The sequence below is a fragment of the Ambystoma mexicanum genome, chromosome 5q, assembly GCF_040938575.1.
Source record: "Ambystoma mexicanum isolate Mex_15411 chromosome 5q, UKY_AmexF1_1, whole genome shotgun sequence".
NCBI classification, from domain to species: domain Eukaryota; kingdom Metazoa; phylum Chordata; class Amphibia; order Caudata; family Ambystomatidae; genus Ambystoma; species Ambystoma mexicanum.
The window spans coordinates 989,717,270-989,733,240 of record NC_090933.1 but is presented as its reverse complement, the minus strand read 5'-3'; the positions used below and the strand labels follow the sequence as shown (position 1 = coordinate 989,733,240).

Genomic DNA, 15,971 nt, shown 5'->3' with positions numbered 1-15,971 from the left:
ACACACATTAAAAGCAAAGGCCCCTACACAACATGCGCACACCATCCACATGCATGCAGTCACCATCCACACACATTAAAAGCAAAGGCCCCTACACAGCATGCGCCCACCATCCACATGCATAGTCACCATCCACACACATTAAAAGCAAAGGCCCCTACACAACATGCGCCCACCATCCACATGCATAGTCACCATCCACACACATTAAAAGCAAAGGCCCCTACACAACATGCGCCCACCATCCACATGCATGCAGTCACCATCCACACACATTAAAAGCAAAGGCTTCTACACAACATGCGCACACCATCCACATGCATGCAGTCACCATCCACACACATTAAAAGCAAAGGCCCGTACACAACATGCGCCCACCATCCACATGCATGCAGTCACCATCCACACACATTAAAAGCAAAGGCTCCTACACAACATGCGCCCACCATCCACATGCATGCAGTCACCATCCACACACATTAAAAGCAAAGGCTCCTACACAACATGCGCACACCATCCACATGCATGCAGTCACCATCCACATACATTAAAAGCAAAGGCTCCTACACAACATGCGCCCACCATCCACATGCATGCAGTCACCATCCACACACATTAAAAGCAAAGGCTCCTACACAACATGCGCACATCATCCACACACATACATTAAAAGCAGCACTTACTTTAACGTGGGTGGCGAGTCGGAAGGCAGCAGGATTGCACGCAGGCCAGGCACGGCACCAACAGGATTCACCTGAGTAACTGGGGCAGTCTGGCAGAGGCTAAAGGCAGCATGCCAGGCCCTGGGATTTAAGAAAGCGCATTGGACCAATTAAAAAGCCCCCTCGCTATAGGGCAGGGGGCTTTTTAATTAGTCCAATGTCTGTTGGCCACCTGAGAGGCTACAACCTGACACGTCACCAAGGTGCACCTCGAGATCCCAGGTGCTCCTTGGTGACGGGAAGGGCGCCCAGTGCCTCTTGATGACGGAAGGGGCGCTGGTCGCCCAAACAAAAATGTAAAAAAAAAAAAATCCAAAGCGACGCAACACCGAGTGCTCTCGGTGTCGGGGCGCCCTACCTTTGAGACGGTGAGTAGGGCGCCCCAGGCGGTCGCCCGGCTCGCCCTGGCCTAAGGCCGGCCCTGATGGCAAGTTGTCCTCCCGTGTATGAGCAGGGGTGGCGCAGGAGCAAGCTGCAGCGTCCCCAGAGCTGTCAGCCGATTCAGTGAAATACAATGGCTGCTGTGTTGCTAAGAAGCACAACTATCCAACCAAGCACATCATAGTGAGATCACACTGCATATCCAATCACTGCATATCCAATCAGGTTCTGCTTCATCAGAACACACTAGAGACAAACCCACGAATAAGTACATGGACATTTTTATAGACATTTTGCCAAAAACATATTTATTACAGTAACTTGTTTATTTGTATTGCAAAATACAATACAATATGTAACCTAATTGAAACCGAATAGTAAATATGTTTTAAAGCATCAATCAAGTCAAAACACTTTTTTAAATTAACATTAACACCTGGCGTCCACGATGTTGGAAGTAAAATTGGTTGACAAGTTCACCACACAGTAGAAATCCAGCCAAAGATTGCAAAAAGAGGTGTGGTTGGAGGGAAAATGGGTGGGAATAGGAGGAAGACCCCATAGATGTCACTTGGGGATAGGCCACATAGCCATACTACAATATATCCATCCTCATATGTCAACCTGCATTGAAAAGCAATACAGACCTGCAACCAAAGCCCTTATTTCAAGCTTTCATGTTAAAGCTCTTATTTTAATGGCAATAGTTTTGGCTTTATAGGTAGCGCTTTCAGCGCCGCCTTATAGCCAAAACTAAAAACGGCACCAGAGCAGGATGGTATCAAAGACGGCACACAAATCCAGCAATATTAAGGCTCCCATGGCGCCATGGTCATGCAGACGAGAGAGATCATCCACAACAGAAACCAGTACCCCCTTAATGCTGTTTCCTTGCCGAAAACCAGACTGAGACGAATGAAAGAAAGAAGACTCCTTCAAAAAAGAACTGAGAAGAGGACAGGTCAAAGACTCTAATAACTTCATGAAACAGGGTGGAAATATTTTTGTCAGGAATAGAGGGATCCGATGTAGGCTTTTGTAATAGAGGAGTAACTAAGGCATGTTTAAGAGGGGCTGGGATCCGGCCTGTTTTAAATAGAGCATTAACTGCATGTGCGACCAATGGGGCAATTTGAGGCATGACATCCTTCAGCACAAACAGTGGGATAGTGTCAATGAGAGAGTTTAACCTCAGCCTACCTGTGGCCGCTATCATTTCCTCGGGGGGTAAATGTGGGAAAAAACAGGCCAGGCAGGGCCAGCAATGTAATAGTGGTCTTAGGCTGAGATTCCAACGATCTCAGACTAGGCAAACCGCTATCCTCCAGGATCTCCTCAAATTTGTTTCCACAAAATTCTAGGAGAGAGAATTGCAAAATGATTAGGATGCAGGAACAGGTTCTGTTGCGACAGCTGACGAAGAACGTACAACTTTAAAAAGCTCACAAGGTTAAAGACATTCCACCTGATGTGTGAAAATAAAGTACCAGGGCGAAGAAGAGTCCAGAAACCATGTAGATTACTTACTGTGCTAGTACTGGTACGAGGTGTCTCAGAGGATCCATGAAGATCAATCCATCAAGAACAACAAAGCACTTGGACAACCACCAGGGCGGTACTGACAGCATTGTATAAGAGAAGGACTGAAGACTTCGTTAAGCCCGGCCGGGAGAGGCAGCAGGTGTGAGCTGGAGTTTCGCATACTGTCTGCTGACTGGAGTGAACCACTAATAGAGGGTGCCGGCGAGGTGCAGTGGGAGTTCTCTGTGGGTCCAGCTGGAGCGGACCCGAACGTAACGCAGAAAGGGGAAGGGGAAGTGGAGGAGTCCAGCACACCACAGAGCCGAAGAAGCAGAGAAGAAAAGCCAGAAGAGCTAGAGAGACACGCACCAGTCCCAGGAAGCCCCAATGGCATACCGCAGTCCCAACAAAGGTAACTGGATGTACGAGAGACCCGGAGAGGACACGGGTGGAAGAGAAGCAGGTTTGAGAGGCTCTCAGCCGACCCAGTAGTAACAGTCAAACTGCTGGGAAGGGTGCATTGAGCATCCGAGGATAACTTACTCATCGCAGTGGCAGCAATAAGCCCATTGACCACCAGAGAAGGGTCTAGGACCCTAAGCTAAGTATATTGAGCATCAGAGGAGAACTTCCTCGTCGCGGTGCAGCAACAAGCCTACTGACCATCAGAGAAGGGCCTGGGACCCTAACAGAAGTATATAGAGTGTCTGAGGCAAGCATCCTCATCGCAGTGGCAGGGAATGTCCACTGAGGAGGACTTGGGACTTTGCCAATACCAGGAGAAGGCAGTCATTCTCCGGATCGTAAAGGTGGGGAAACTTGAAGCCCTTTTGGATCCAGAGACGCCAAGGGAAGGGAGTTATTCCCACTGGTTTTGGTATGAAATATATTGGAGTGAGTGAACTACTACTAGGCGAAGGGAGTCAGTTTCCTGGTTCTGGAAATTGGAGAAACTGAAAGTCCTTCTGATCAAGCGACACCAGGGAAATGAAGTCATTGCCCCCTGGCTTTTGTGTGAACTACTTTGGAGTGTGTGAACAAATACCAGAAGAAGAGTCCATCTCCTGACTTTTAAAGTTGACTGTTGTAAACGTTTGTTGGAGCCACAAGCCTGGGAAACAGAGTCTCTCCCCCCGCCACCCTTTATGGCCTGCATTATTTCTAGAAAAACCACCTACCTTCCAGGATAAGGGAGTCATTCTCCTGGAGAAGGAACTTTTCTGTTGACTTGGAGTTTGATTTCGACAGACATTCTGAGAGCCCATTTTTTGTATTCGTGCGAGACAGAGAAACCCTTTTTAGAAGGTGGCGATATTGAGAGTTTCTGTTCTGACAAATAAGTATTTGTCAACCACCATGCCACCAGCATTCCCTCGCGCCACTTGCCCTCCTAGTGTTCGCTCTTGCTGCGTACTCTGTTGTTGCATGCTCCCTTACCCCCAAGCCTACTTCTTTCAGAGATTTTTATATTTTTACCAGCACCTAGCTCAATTTGACAGCAGCAGTCAAGCCCCAGCAGCCAGCATAGCCTGATGCCCAAGCCTGCTGCTAGATCCTAAGAATGCACTGTGTGTTGATGCAGCAAATTTGAAGCCTAATAAATTGACAAAAGGCCATCTGTTACAGGTGTACAAGACTTGGCTTTTTGTATTTCTGTTCATATAAAATGATGCAGGTAATTGTTTCTAAAAGGGAGAGCTGCTTGTTTAACCCCCCCTTTCAAAATATTCCATGCCAAATGGATAATGCCTACAGGTGTAGTTGCAGGACTGCAAACAAAGGTTACAGTGCATCCCTGAAAGCTGCTGGGTCAGTCTCTGCAGGTAGAGGTAGCAGGTTAACGTCTGCACCCCTGGTCTAAATTATGTTATCTTATTCAGTCTGGTGATGGGTACATCTCTAAATAGAAGCCAGGAATGGTGGTGGCATGTCGACTGATAAAGAGCATACAATTATGCAGCACATCAATTTGATATCGCACCAGTGTCAACTCTATGAGCAGGGCTTTACCCATGATGACGCTAATATTTAATGGGGTCTAGGATGAATGTCTCCATAGCTGCCTTGTGGAACAATAGTCGGGATGCAGCCTCCTTTTGATTCTCCAATAGCGAGTGACGCATCTTCCCCCGCCGGTCTCCTGGAAAAGGGAAACTCAGTGGCAGCAATGACCTTGCAAATCCAGACGGTTCTGTGTGTTATAATTGCTGGAAATAACATTGAGGGTGACAAGATATTTTTTTTAAAGCCACTAAACGCCCATCTCAACATATTGCTGCAGTTGTTTTTATTTTTATTATTTGTTATAGCTGGTAAACCAACTTTTCAAATGTTACATACATTTTCATAAAACATGATGAATACATCTATACTTGGGAATTGCTTAAACCTATTTGTACAAAATGACAACAACAAAATATACATACATAGTTTCTCGCAACTTGCATTTCACATGTCGGTCACTTTTCACTTTTATCCAATTTATTCGGATTTGGTTTCAGGAAAAATTAAATTTAAAAATTGTACAATTACAATCTGTATAGTTATTCTCAGATTAGAGAATAGAAGATTCCATACTTGTGTGCAGTCTGTGGTACTCTTAACAAGTTATTTTTCCCCAAAACATTTCACTCTTATATCATATAATGCAGTGCACTCAACCATGAGATGTTGTAGCGTTTCTTTTTGCTCCTTAATTTGACAATGTCGACAGAAATTCTGTTCCTTTGATATAGCTTTTCTTCTAAACAAGATCTCATTTGTTTCGTACTGATTTAATCTAAATTTTAGATATTTCTGTCGGCATGCACGTGATGGGAATTTCAGCAGATATTCAGATATAACGCCATATATTTTGGTACCAAATGCATCAGAGTTGAAGTCTTTGAGTTTTGTACAAAGTTCCATATTACTGATCCAGTCTGCTTGATGAATTTTATTTTTTGCACGATCAGGATTTGTCAGAAGAAGCTCAATCTATACCGAGGCATCGGATGGCGCATTTAAAGTGTGATTTCTCCACTTTGTTGATATGCCATTTTTTGCTGTTAATAGATTTTGGGCCAGTACATTTAAAAAGGTAGGTTTCTCTAACCCCTCCAGCATTTTTCGTAGAAGGGCACACTGCTTCCATAATGCATGAGCATACAGAGACACCAATCCCAGTTCAAATCTTAATATAGCCATTGGTGTTCCAGGCGAAAGTGATAATACACCTTTCCAATATCTAGCTTCTACACTGTCTGAAAACGTACGGTTTTGCGGCACCAGGGCCTCAACTCCGTATAGCACAATTGGTATTACCTTGGACTTATAGAAGGACACAATATGTTTCAATGTGAACTTCCCATATTTTCTTAGGAGAATTTTCGATTGAGATATCAGGGCACTCAATTTAACTCTAATTTCGATGGTCATAGTGCCTAGAGTTTTCTTGTGCTCAATATACACTCAAAGATATTTATATTTCACAACTTCAGTCAATACACAGTTTTGAAGGGACCATTTAGGGTGATATTTTTTAGATGTGTTAGTATTGCAAACTAATATTTGGGATTTAGCTGTGTTGATCACAAGATTGTTTGCCATTGCGTATAAACCTAATTGGTTTAGCATATTTTGCAGGCCAATGGGTGTACGAGACAGTAATACCAAATCGTCTGCGTATAATAAATAAGCCACCTTTTGGGATCCTAAGCGCGGCGCATCTACTACACAGTTCATTAGGACAGGACCTAAATCGAGAATAAAGAAGTTAAACAGGAACAATGCAAGAGCACATCCCTGTTTAACCCCTCTATGTGTAGAGATGGCTGGTGATAATTTCCCTTCCATGTTTAGTTTGACTCGCATAGATGTGGTCGTATGTAATAACATCACTAGATTTACTAGCGATGATGGACACTGATGTTGTCTGAGTTTAGCTAGGAGCATAGCTCTATCTATATAGTCAAAGGCAGATTTGAAATCAATAAACCCCAAATATAGTGGGAGTCGACTATCAACTTGCTCAGATTGTATCATTGTTAGGGCTGGGATGTTTGGTATCGTGCCCATGCCTTTTACAAAACCAGACTGGAAAGGGTCCCTTAGGCAGTTTTTATCCACCCACTAATTAAGCTCTTTTAATATAATTCTACTAAATATCTTGGCAGGAGCATCCAATAAAGAAATTGGGCGATAGCTCATCGGTAGTTGACGGTCACCTTTTTTGTAAATCGGAACTGTGATTGCTTCTGTCCACGTTTTGGGTAATTTCTGATGTTTATTTATAGCAGAGAATATTTTATAGAGGATGGAACTCCAAACTTCGGGATGTTTTTTCATCACGAAATTTGAGATCCCGTCAGGGCCCACGGCACATGAATTACTTGCGGTCATAATTACTAATTGTTATTATATGCAGACGATTTGGTATTACTGTCTCGTACACCCATTGGCCTGCAAAATATGCTAAACCAATTAGGTTTATACGCAATGGCAAACAATCTTGTGGTCAACACAGCTAAATCCCAAATATTAGTTTGCAATACTAACATATCTAAAAAATATCACCCAAAATGGTCCCTTCAAAACTGTGTATTGACTGAAGTTGTGAAATATAAATATCTTGGAGTGTATATTGAGCACAAGAAAACTCTAAGCACTATGACCATCGAAATTAGAGTTAAATTGAGTGCCTTGATATCTCAATCGAAAATTCTCCTAAGAAAATATGGGAAGTTCACATTGAAACATATTGCTGCAGTTATATAAACTAACTCCAATCCTGGAATATTTGGGGAAAGTGTTGGTTAGTGCCTTTAAAAAAAAAATATTGAGTCCCCCTCAATGTTATTTCCAGCAATTTATCACTGGATACCAGTCAGCCTCACACCAGGGTGCTGATCATCTGAATGCCTTTGAAGCCAGTAGGCATGGGAAGGGTTTAGAGTAAAAAGAGAGGAAAGGTAGGCTATGTAAAGGGTCCCACTATCTTGGTTTCTGCTAGTGTCCTCTTCCCTGTCCCCTCCATTTAATGCGAACAAGGTGCACTGGGTGCAATGTCAAAAGGCAAAGGGCACTTGTTAGAACAGATTCTTTTTTTTATAGGACCGTGATCGGACATCCCTTTATTTTGGAGTGTTTGGGTTGCTACTGTTGTCAACTGACACCTCTTCTGAAGTTCTAGCCTACCCTTGGCCTGGACTAACGCATAAGGTGAAGGAGGTACATAAAGCTTTCAGCTCTGCCTGTTTCTTCTTTATGGTTGGGATCACTGCTAGTTTAGTAATTGTCTGTAGCTGAGTAGGCAGCTAAACGGCTACTCATCCCTGTAATCCTGCAGAGCAGATGTCATTTACTCATGGGCACTCATAACAAAATAGTAAAGCTCAATAAAAAGAATAGCTCTCAGCAATGCCTTATAACTGAGTGTCAAAGTTGGCTTCTGCAGACTTGGATGAAAACCCCTTCCTTCCCACTTGACCCTTGAGCCCCTGGAGGAATGCCACACTGTGTAACCCACCCCGCCTAGCATCGGGAGGCAAAACAAGGGAAGGTGAAGAGCAGGCTCTTAACAGGATCCCTGTAAGAGGCGCCAGTTATCTATTAGCATAAATCAGCAAAACCACTAAAAAAGAAAATGCACGAGAGGGCTTACCCGTTAGAGGGTTTACCAGTTGGGCCCCAATGACACCCACCTACCCTTCTTTGTCCGTCATAGTCAAAATCCAGTGGCCTAGAAAAACTCTGGCTGACCAGAGAAAAACTGCAGAGGAAATACCAAGTGGTGTATGTAAAGAACTCCTGCTGGCACCAGTAAAGACAGACACAAGTGATCCCAGTTCAAGGGTGTTTATTAAACTGTTTATGCGGGTTTGGAAAAATCCCTAATCTAAACCTAAGATGAGAGCAAGCTACAACCATCAAATAATAATAAGGCAGTCCTAGTAGAGTCTAGTCAAAATAAAAGGGCCTATACGAAGAAAAACCTATTGACAATAGTACACTAAATCCAAATAGCGAGTGGGATGAGGTTCATAAGAAAGAAGTGTTCACAAATGATAAGTCAGGATGTGGTAGTCTGGGTCTCCCTTCCCCACGTTTTGAGCACGGGACAAGGCGGGACTCCAGAGCACAGCACATGCTCGAGCTTTCCCATCACAAGCCAACAGTTCCACTCTCAGCAGTCGGAGCCTTCAGTGGTTATGTCCCTTTTCTACAAAAAGTCTCTTGCCTCAGAGGACCTGATGTATTCCAAAATAATAAAGAAAAGTTCCTTTCTGCTTGTACGTTGGATGATGCCTTTTCACCCCTGGATCGCCCTCTTCCGGGCTCAGATCCACCAAAAAGTTATTTGCAATATCAGAACCTTCGGTAGTTAGGGTTCTTGCTTACGAGGGTCTCTTGGGTTCAAAATAATAAAAAAAAGTTCCTTCCTGATTGTACTTGAGGTGATATTTCTTCACTGCTTCGGTCCCCCTCTTCCGGGCTCAGAACTCTCTTGAATATCAGCCTCCCTCCGTCGGTTTCACTCTGGCTTGTATTCAGAAGATTTCTCTGTTACATTCACGTGTCGGTGGGGTGATGTCTTCTCACCCCTGAAACCCCCTCTTCTGGGCTGCCTTCTGTCTGTTGGATTCACTATGGCTTTCAGCACAATCTCATCGGTGAGATTCACAAGTCTTAATGTCTTTTTAAACAGTTACTGTGGACATCCCTCTGCCGGGCTCACTCTTGTCAACACACTATTAGTTGGGACTTTTGGCTTGGCACCCTCTTTATCAGCATCCCTCCGTCGGGTTCACACTCGCCAACTTTGCTAATTACACAGGTTCTTGAACACTTCTTTCGAGGCAGAATTCACTTCCCTTAGCTTCACAATCATCCATCGGTCAAAGACTTTCAACTGTACAGAGGATTTTACTAGACCCCCTGTATGACCACTTACCCCTTTTGCACCTTTCCCAAGTCCTTCTAGTACTGGTAGTTTCAACAGTAAGGTAGTCACCCAGAGTTTCCCGAATGAGCACCCATGCAGTGCCTGACTCCTCTGTAGCTGGTTTTTCCTTTTCATATCAACAGTTCTTTGTACTTTCTTCAATTAGCCGCTCTCTACTTTCGTTCAGCACAGTTTGGTTTCTTATCCGGTCTCTCCTTAACTCACCGGCTGTGATGGACGGCTTGGCCTTTCTTGTCTCTGGGGTCAAGGCTGGTTCCATGGTGGCAAGCATCTCTCCCCGGCCTGGTTATCATCAGAGGAGGGCACTGTGTACCGTTGACATCTGCTGCAACACATGCTGGCTATTTTTCGTGGTCTTACAAGGTTTCATAGGCCTGGGTTGGAATGGGTAAGGTTACTTCTCTCCTTGTCACCCTCTCGATTCACGCCGTCTTTCTCCTCTTGAACTGCTGTGCTGAGTTAGCTCTTTTGTCATGCGGTCTGCCTTCCTCGTCTTGTGCCCCACCTTTTATCCTTGTGGGGAAAGGAAAGGGGAGTCTTCTGTGTGTGATTCTGGTCAATTGCCTGACTTTGCCTGACCCTTGGGTTGGGACGTGTCTGGTAAACAGTTTTTGCATTAGTCCATTGTCTTCCATAGTGTAAGAAAGTGTTTGTGTCAGAATGGGAGGGGTGCTACCGTTTGGTAGGGTTCATGAAATAAACAGGGGGTATTTTGGGAACAGTAGTGCTTTGTCAACGGAGTAACCAAATGGACGTGGAAAACAATGACCGCGAGTATTCGGGAATGCAACAGAAAAAATGGGATTCTGAGAGAGGTTGTTTCCTACTGTAACAGGGTTTGGGCTCTGAATAGAGGTGTAGGGGTGGGTAGAATCTGGAAGGGAGACTCATTGGGCAGAAGGGAGATTGAGTTGGTACAGCATATGAAAGCCTCAAGGACTTCATTCTCCTTTTGTTCTTTCCTGGTATAATACTGCATCTCGCCTGCGAGACTCTCCCAAGTGTGACCCCGGGCTCCCCTATCCTGTTGATCCTCCCTCTCTCGTCCACCCCCAGGGTTGGGATCTGAGAGCTCCAGTCCTTCCCTGGCCACCTGAATAAGGGATTCTCGAGGTGTACTCAGGAGAATACCCTCAGATGTAAGACTGTGTACAGGCACTCCTTAAAGAAGCAAACCTTGAATGCCACTCATATGTCAGGAGGGCCCAGCCGAGCAACAGGTACATAAATAGAGAGCCATCAGGTTGAAAGGAAGAACGTACTGCACCTGAAGACTTGCTTCCCAGAGCCAGCTACTCGGCCAAGTAAGCAGACCACAGAAGGAGTTTCAGATTAATGTGTGCCCAAATGCAGGGAGGAGGAAACATAACTGTGTAGGAATCCAGAAATCACAGAGCCGTGGAGGCAGAAAATAATTGGAAAGCAGACAAATGGATGGAAGCGTGGTGTAGTAAAGAAGCCGAATGAGTCTCCGACCTGGAAGAGGGACGTCGGGAGCCACCAACCAAATCCTAAGCAGCAAGCAAAGAAACAAGGGGCTGCAACAAGACCAGAGTAAGGTCCACCGTATAGTGTTGCTAAGCAACTCTAATGCTGGATCCGGTTATGTATAGTCCCTTCTGATCTCCAAACCGCCTAGTCCATTTCATGTTTCCATTCCTACGTCTAATCAGTGGACTATCTGGGAATGCTGACTGTCATAGCAGAATAACCTCTTTAGAATCATTTTGCATCAGGCAATTTTTGCCCTAGTGCTGATTGTATTTGCCAATGATGAAAGTGTCTGTAAATCCGCACTTTTGTCTCATCATAGTTACCCTATTTTTACTCCTCTTAAGAAGGTGGATGTTCATTCTTCCTTTCCATTGCAAAATACGTAAACCTATCCATGCAAGACCTCACTGTACACCGCTGAAGCCTCTGTGCCACAATTTGAGGTGATACAGGTGATAAAGTGAAATACCAATCTTAACTCATGAGCCCATCACCTAGTTTTTTCTCCTGTGCATTAGAGGGGAGGATTAACCACTGTATTACAGTATCCTCAATCTCTAGCTGAGACAGAGTTGGAAGTTGTCTGCTCTTTTCTTAACTTAGCAGGCAGGGAAGGGCAATATACATATCTTCATTTTCATCATCCAACTCTTTAATATGGAAGCGTTTAGATCCATTTTAAGACATCTCCATTCAATTAAGCGAGACAACTCCTTCTTTCATCTGAACATAGAGCTGGACATATTTTTGCCAGACTCCCTTCTTACCCATCGCCTGTATGAATTTTGAACGTTTCTAGTGGCTATCATTTCTGTCAGGAGAGTAAATGAGCCCTTTCTTTACCCGACACTTGCATTGCATTGAAATAAACTTGGATAAAGTTGCACCTGCCCCCCTCTCCAGTTGAACGCCTGAGTTGAACCACTGTCATAAAATAAATGCATGGCGCAACCATTTTATGGCATGCCATTTCATAGGTATGCTGGTTTAACTGTACTGAGGGAAAGGTTAACTTTCAAGGGTATGCTTTCTCCTTTGAAGGGTCTAAGATATTTGATTAGAATTGTATGTTATTGAGTTATTGCGATTTCTAGATGTTATGTAAATAAAGGTGAATGCACTTTGACATTAATATTGGAATTAATTTCTGTTGTGGGTGTTTTTTTCTTCCACAATATGTAAATCGCTAATGCATATTTTATCGTACTTCTGTACTTTTTTATGTCGATTTCAGGCTATGTCCAAGCATCGAAGCAAGATAAGAAATTCTTCACCTGTGCCCCTAATTACTCCTATGCCGCTCTTTGTGAGTGTCTGCGACGAGTGTTCATCTACCGGCAACCAACACCTGTAGCCACAGTATTGTACAACAGGAAAGAAGGCAGACAAGTAGGACAGGTGGCCAAGCAGCAAGTAATAAGTCTAGAAACAAACGAGCCTATCCTGGGGTTCCAAGCCTCCAACGAGAGATTATTTGTGCTAACTTCAAAAAATCTATTTGTTGTAAAGGTGAACAGTGTAGAATAATGATTTATTATTTGTAGGAGGATAAAGAAATTGTCTAAGAATCATTATTGACTATACAAAAGCAGCCATGTGAATTTGAATGACATAAATGCATCTTTTAAATAAAAAAAAATCAATGTTTCATAACACGTAAAAATAAAGATCTCCTGATCCCACAGTGTCTAATGGTTCTCGATTTTTTTTAAATATATTTAAGGTTATGTTGGATATGTTTTCTTAAACTGAAGTAGCCTTTTCATCAATCTAACAATAGCACAATATGAAAATAAGAACAGGAACGAAATCTGGCATTGTTTGGACCCAATGATATGTATGATTGTAAGACAGAATGTCCTAAACTGTACAGCACTCGATATCCCTGGGACTTGTGGCAATATTTGGTTTGCTTTTGGTACAGTGTCTCGGGAGGATAGCACAGCGGCAACGTGCTCGCCTTGGAAGCAAGATGACACAGAGCAACACAGGTTCGAACCCCGGGTCCGCGCTTAGAAACCTCTGGGTATTAAGCGCGTTATAAATAACCTATCATATCATACAGTAGATGTTGCATCTGGAGACGGTGATTTTTCTGTGGTGAAATTCAAGATCCGAAAGACCCAGGTGTTCCTGTGGGCTCGAGATTAAAATGTTTTTTCTTTCTGTAGATCGTAACCGTGCTGGACTTGGCTGCGTCATTTTGTTTCCGGCATTGCTACATATGTATGGGATTTATTAAGTGCAATCCCTAGCTGGGGAGCAGCACAACGCGGTCACCTACATTTTGTTGCACTTATAACTTGTTTTCACTTTGCTTTTTAAGCAATGTTACGCAGTTCGTTCAGGGCTACAATGTTGCTACCCTCTGGCACAGCTTGCATTTCAGGGTAGTACTGTTATTAGAATTAGGGCTCCTCATATCATTCTAATTGATGAGAAAATGCTTACTTGGGAGAGTGTTTTCAGTAATGGAAACGAACCCTGTTTAGAGTACCTGCAATGAAAAAAGAAAAGGGAGCTCAAGGTGCCGGAGGGGCTGAGCAGCAGAAGCAGTTGGCAAAGGAGGATAGGCACACATTTGTCAAGGTAAGTCATACTTTTTCTATTTGTAAAATAAAGGCAGTGAGTGCAAACAGTCGTATGACACAACTCAGTGTGGACTTGTCCTATTAGATACAATGTTCCAAGCAGTCCCATTGGTTGGCGCCCGAGTGCTAATTTATGAAACATAACTTGGAATTCGCATATGACGTTTCCAGTCATTAGGAAATTGCAAGCTGGGACAATTAATCCAAATCTGTCCACTTGAGTGTGTGACAAGCCGGTCTACATTTCCCAAAAATTTAAGGTCTAAAATGTAAAATCTCAACACCCATTCCATAGAACCCAATAAGGTCTTATCCATGTTGCTTAGATTGTTCTCCAAATGAATAGAAGAGAAGTGAAAATGCAATTTGAGTTTGTCCTCCATCGACCCCTTAGCTGAGACAGGTGAGAAATGTATAATGAACCTTACAAAGACAAGCCCATTGTACATTTCTATATCAGGCTCTGCAGTAAGGCGTGAGTGGGTTCTGGTAACGTTTGCAAACTCTCTTTAGGGATATTCTGTGGCTGCAGGCTAACTTAACCACTGAGCTCATGGGCCATATTTCCCTTACATAATGTGTGTATATTATTATTATTGTTTCATACTTGTATAGCGCCACATGCCCGTAGTCCTCAGGGCACAGAAAAAGCATAGACAAGACAGGATGCATGGTCATTGCGAGGGGGACTTAGAGTATCAGTCAGCCTGGTTTAAGGTTAAACAGCTGGGTCTTGGTCATTCTTTTGAATTCTGTAAGGGTGCTTGCTTTTCACATACCCAGGAGAAGACCATTCCAAGCTGGTACCACCGAATATGACCAACTTTAAAACCTAGGTTGCATCAGTTTGAAGTTGTTTTGAGACTGCAGGTTGCGGCTTGTCTTGAGGCGGTATAATAGGTATTTTCTTAGCTGAGCTGGTCCAACATTTATAGGTAAGCAGCTTTTGTGTGATTCTTTACTTTATCAGCATTCAGTGGAGGGCCCTGCTAGCGTTGGTAATGTGGTCTCGTCTAGAGAGACCATGAATCGCTTGGACAGCACCATTATGAGTGACTTTGAGTGATTTGATGTTGGCTTTAGAGGCACCGACCACTTACAGTAGTCTAACCTAGTGTTTACTAGTGCAGTGATTAATAAGGATATACTGCTTGTGGAGATGTACGGGCATATGTGGTTGAACAGTTTGATAATGTAGCCACACGTGGCCCGGATTTGCAAGACCTGCGGTCTCATAGTAAGCTCTGTGTCAAGAGAAACACCCAGAGTCTTGATGCTCTTGGCCACTGTGATTCTACTGCCAGCTATGGTGAAGCTCTTGTACTCAGTGTTAAGTTTCTTTAGTCTCAGTGATGAGGCCACGAGCAGGCACTCTGTCTTATCCCTGTTGAGGACCAGGGAAGTTGAGGCCATCCAAGCCTGAATTGCCCTATAGCCCGTATTGATGGCGTGGGAATCCTGTAGGTAATCACCTGACAGCTTGTAGACGACCTGGATGTCATCGGCATAGTTGGTATATTGCACACCAAGGTGGTCCAGGAGACCGATCAGGGGCCTGGTGTAAATTTTAAATAATGTGGGGGCGATACAGGATCCTTGTGGTACTCCACAGGTCATGGCTACTGGGGTGCAGCCGGCACCTTCTGTTGCCACTCTAGCAGTTCATGTCCCCACGAAAGAGGAGATCTATTCAGCCGCCAAAATAGAACAGCAGGCCTGGTTTTTTAACCTGGTCAACAGCAAGGAGTGGTCGACCAGATCAAAGGACGCTGAGAGATCCAGGAACAAGAGTAAAGCTGGTTGGCCTCTGTCTTCAATGCTTGTGAGGTTGCACTTGAGATCCGGCATGGCGGTTTCAGTACCATGCCTGGCTCTGAAGCCCGATTGATGTGGGCCCAAGATGTCGTTCTTTTCGATACATTTCTGGAACTGTATGTATGCTACTCTATCCATGATTAACAGGAAAGTCACATTTGTTATCGGTCTAAAGTGTTTGGCTACAGATGGATCCCAAATGCTCTTTTTCAGAAATGGTGTGATCCATGCTTCCTTTGAGCGAGGGACCTTGCCTTCACTGAACGACAGATTGACCAGTTTGGTGGTCCATGGGACCAGTATGTCTAGGCAACCTTTGAAAATGCTGGTGGGGCAGCTGTCTACCAAACACAAGGTAGGTTTCTTGTCCGATATTATGTTACAGATTTTGGATTCGGTGCACTGTTTGAAATTAATTTGGGACACACATTCACATCTTGGAGAATGGTAGGACTGGGAGGCAGATGTTGAGGCTTCCCAGTGCTTATGAGACTCCCGTGTAGG

The 15,971-nt window shown here is 44.0% G+C and overlaps 1 protein-coding gene across 3 annotated transcripts in view; it reads left to right on the top strand.

Annotated features, from left to right (window-relative positions):
* NUDCD1 (NudC domain containing 1) overlaps window positions 1-12,743 on the top strand; it is a 1,249,938-nt gene extending 1,237,195 nt beyond the window's left edge. For all 3 annotated transcript variants that reach the window (XM_069621511.1, XM_069621512.1, XM_069621510.1), the window contains one exon: window positions 12,296-12,743. In XM_069621511.1, the coding sequence (XP_069477612.1) occupies window positions 12,296-12,588 (293 nt within the window). In that variant the 3' untranslated portion in view covers window positions 12,589-12,743. The remainder of the gene's footprint in view (window positions 1-12,295) is intronic.
* Window positions 12,744-15,971: the final 3,228 nt, after the last annotated feature.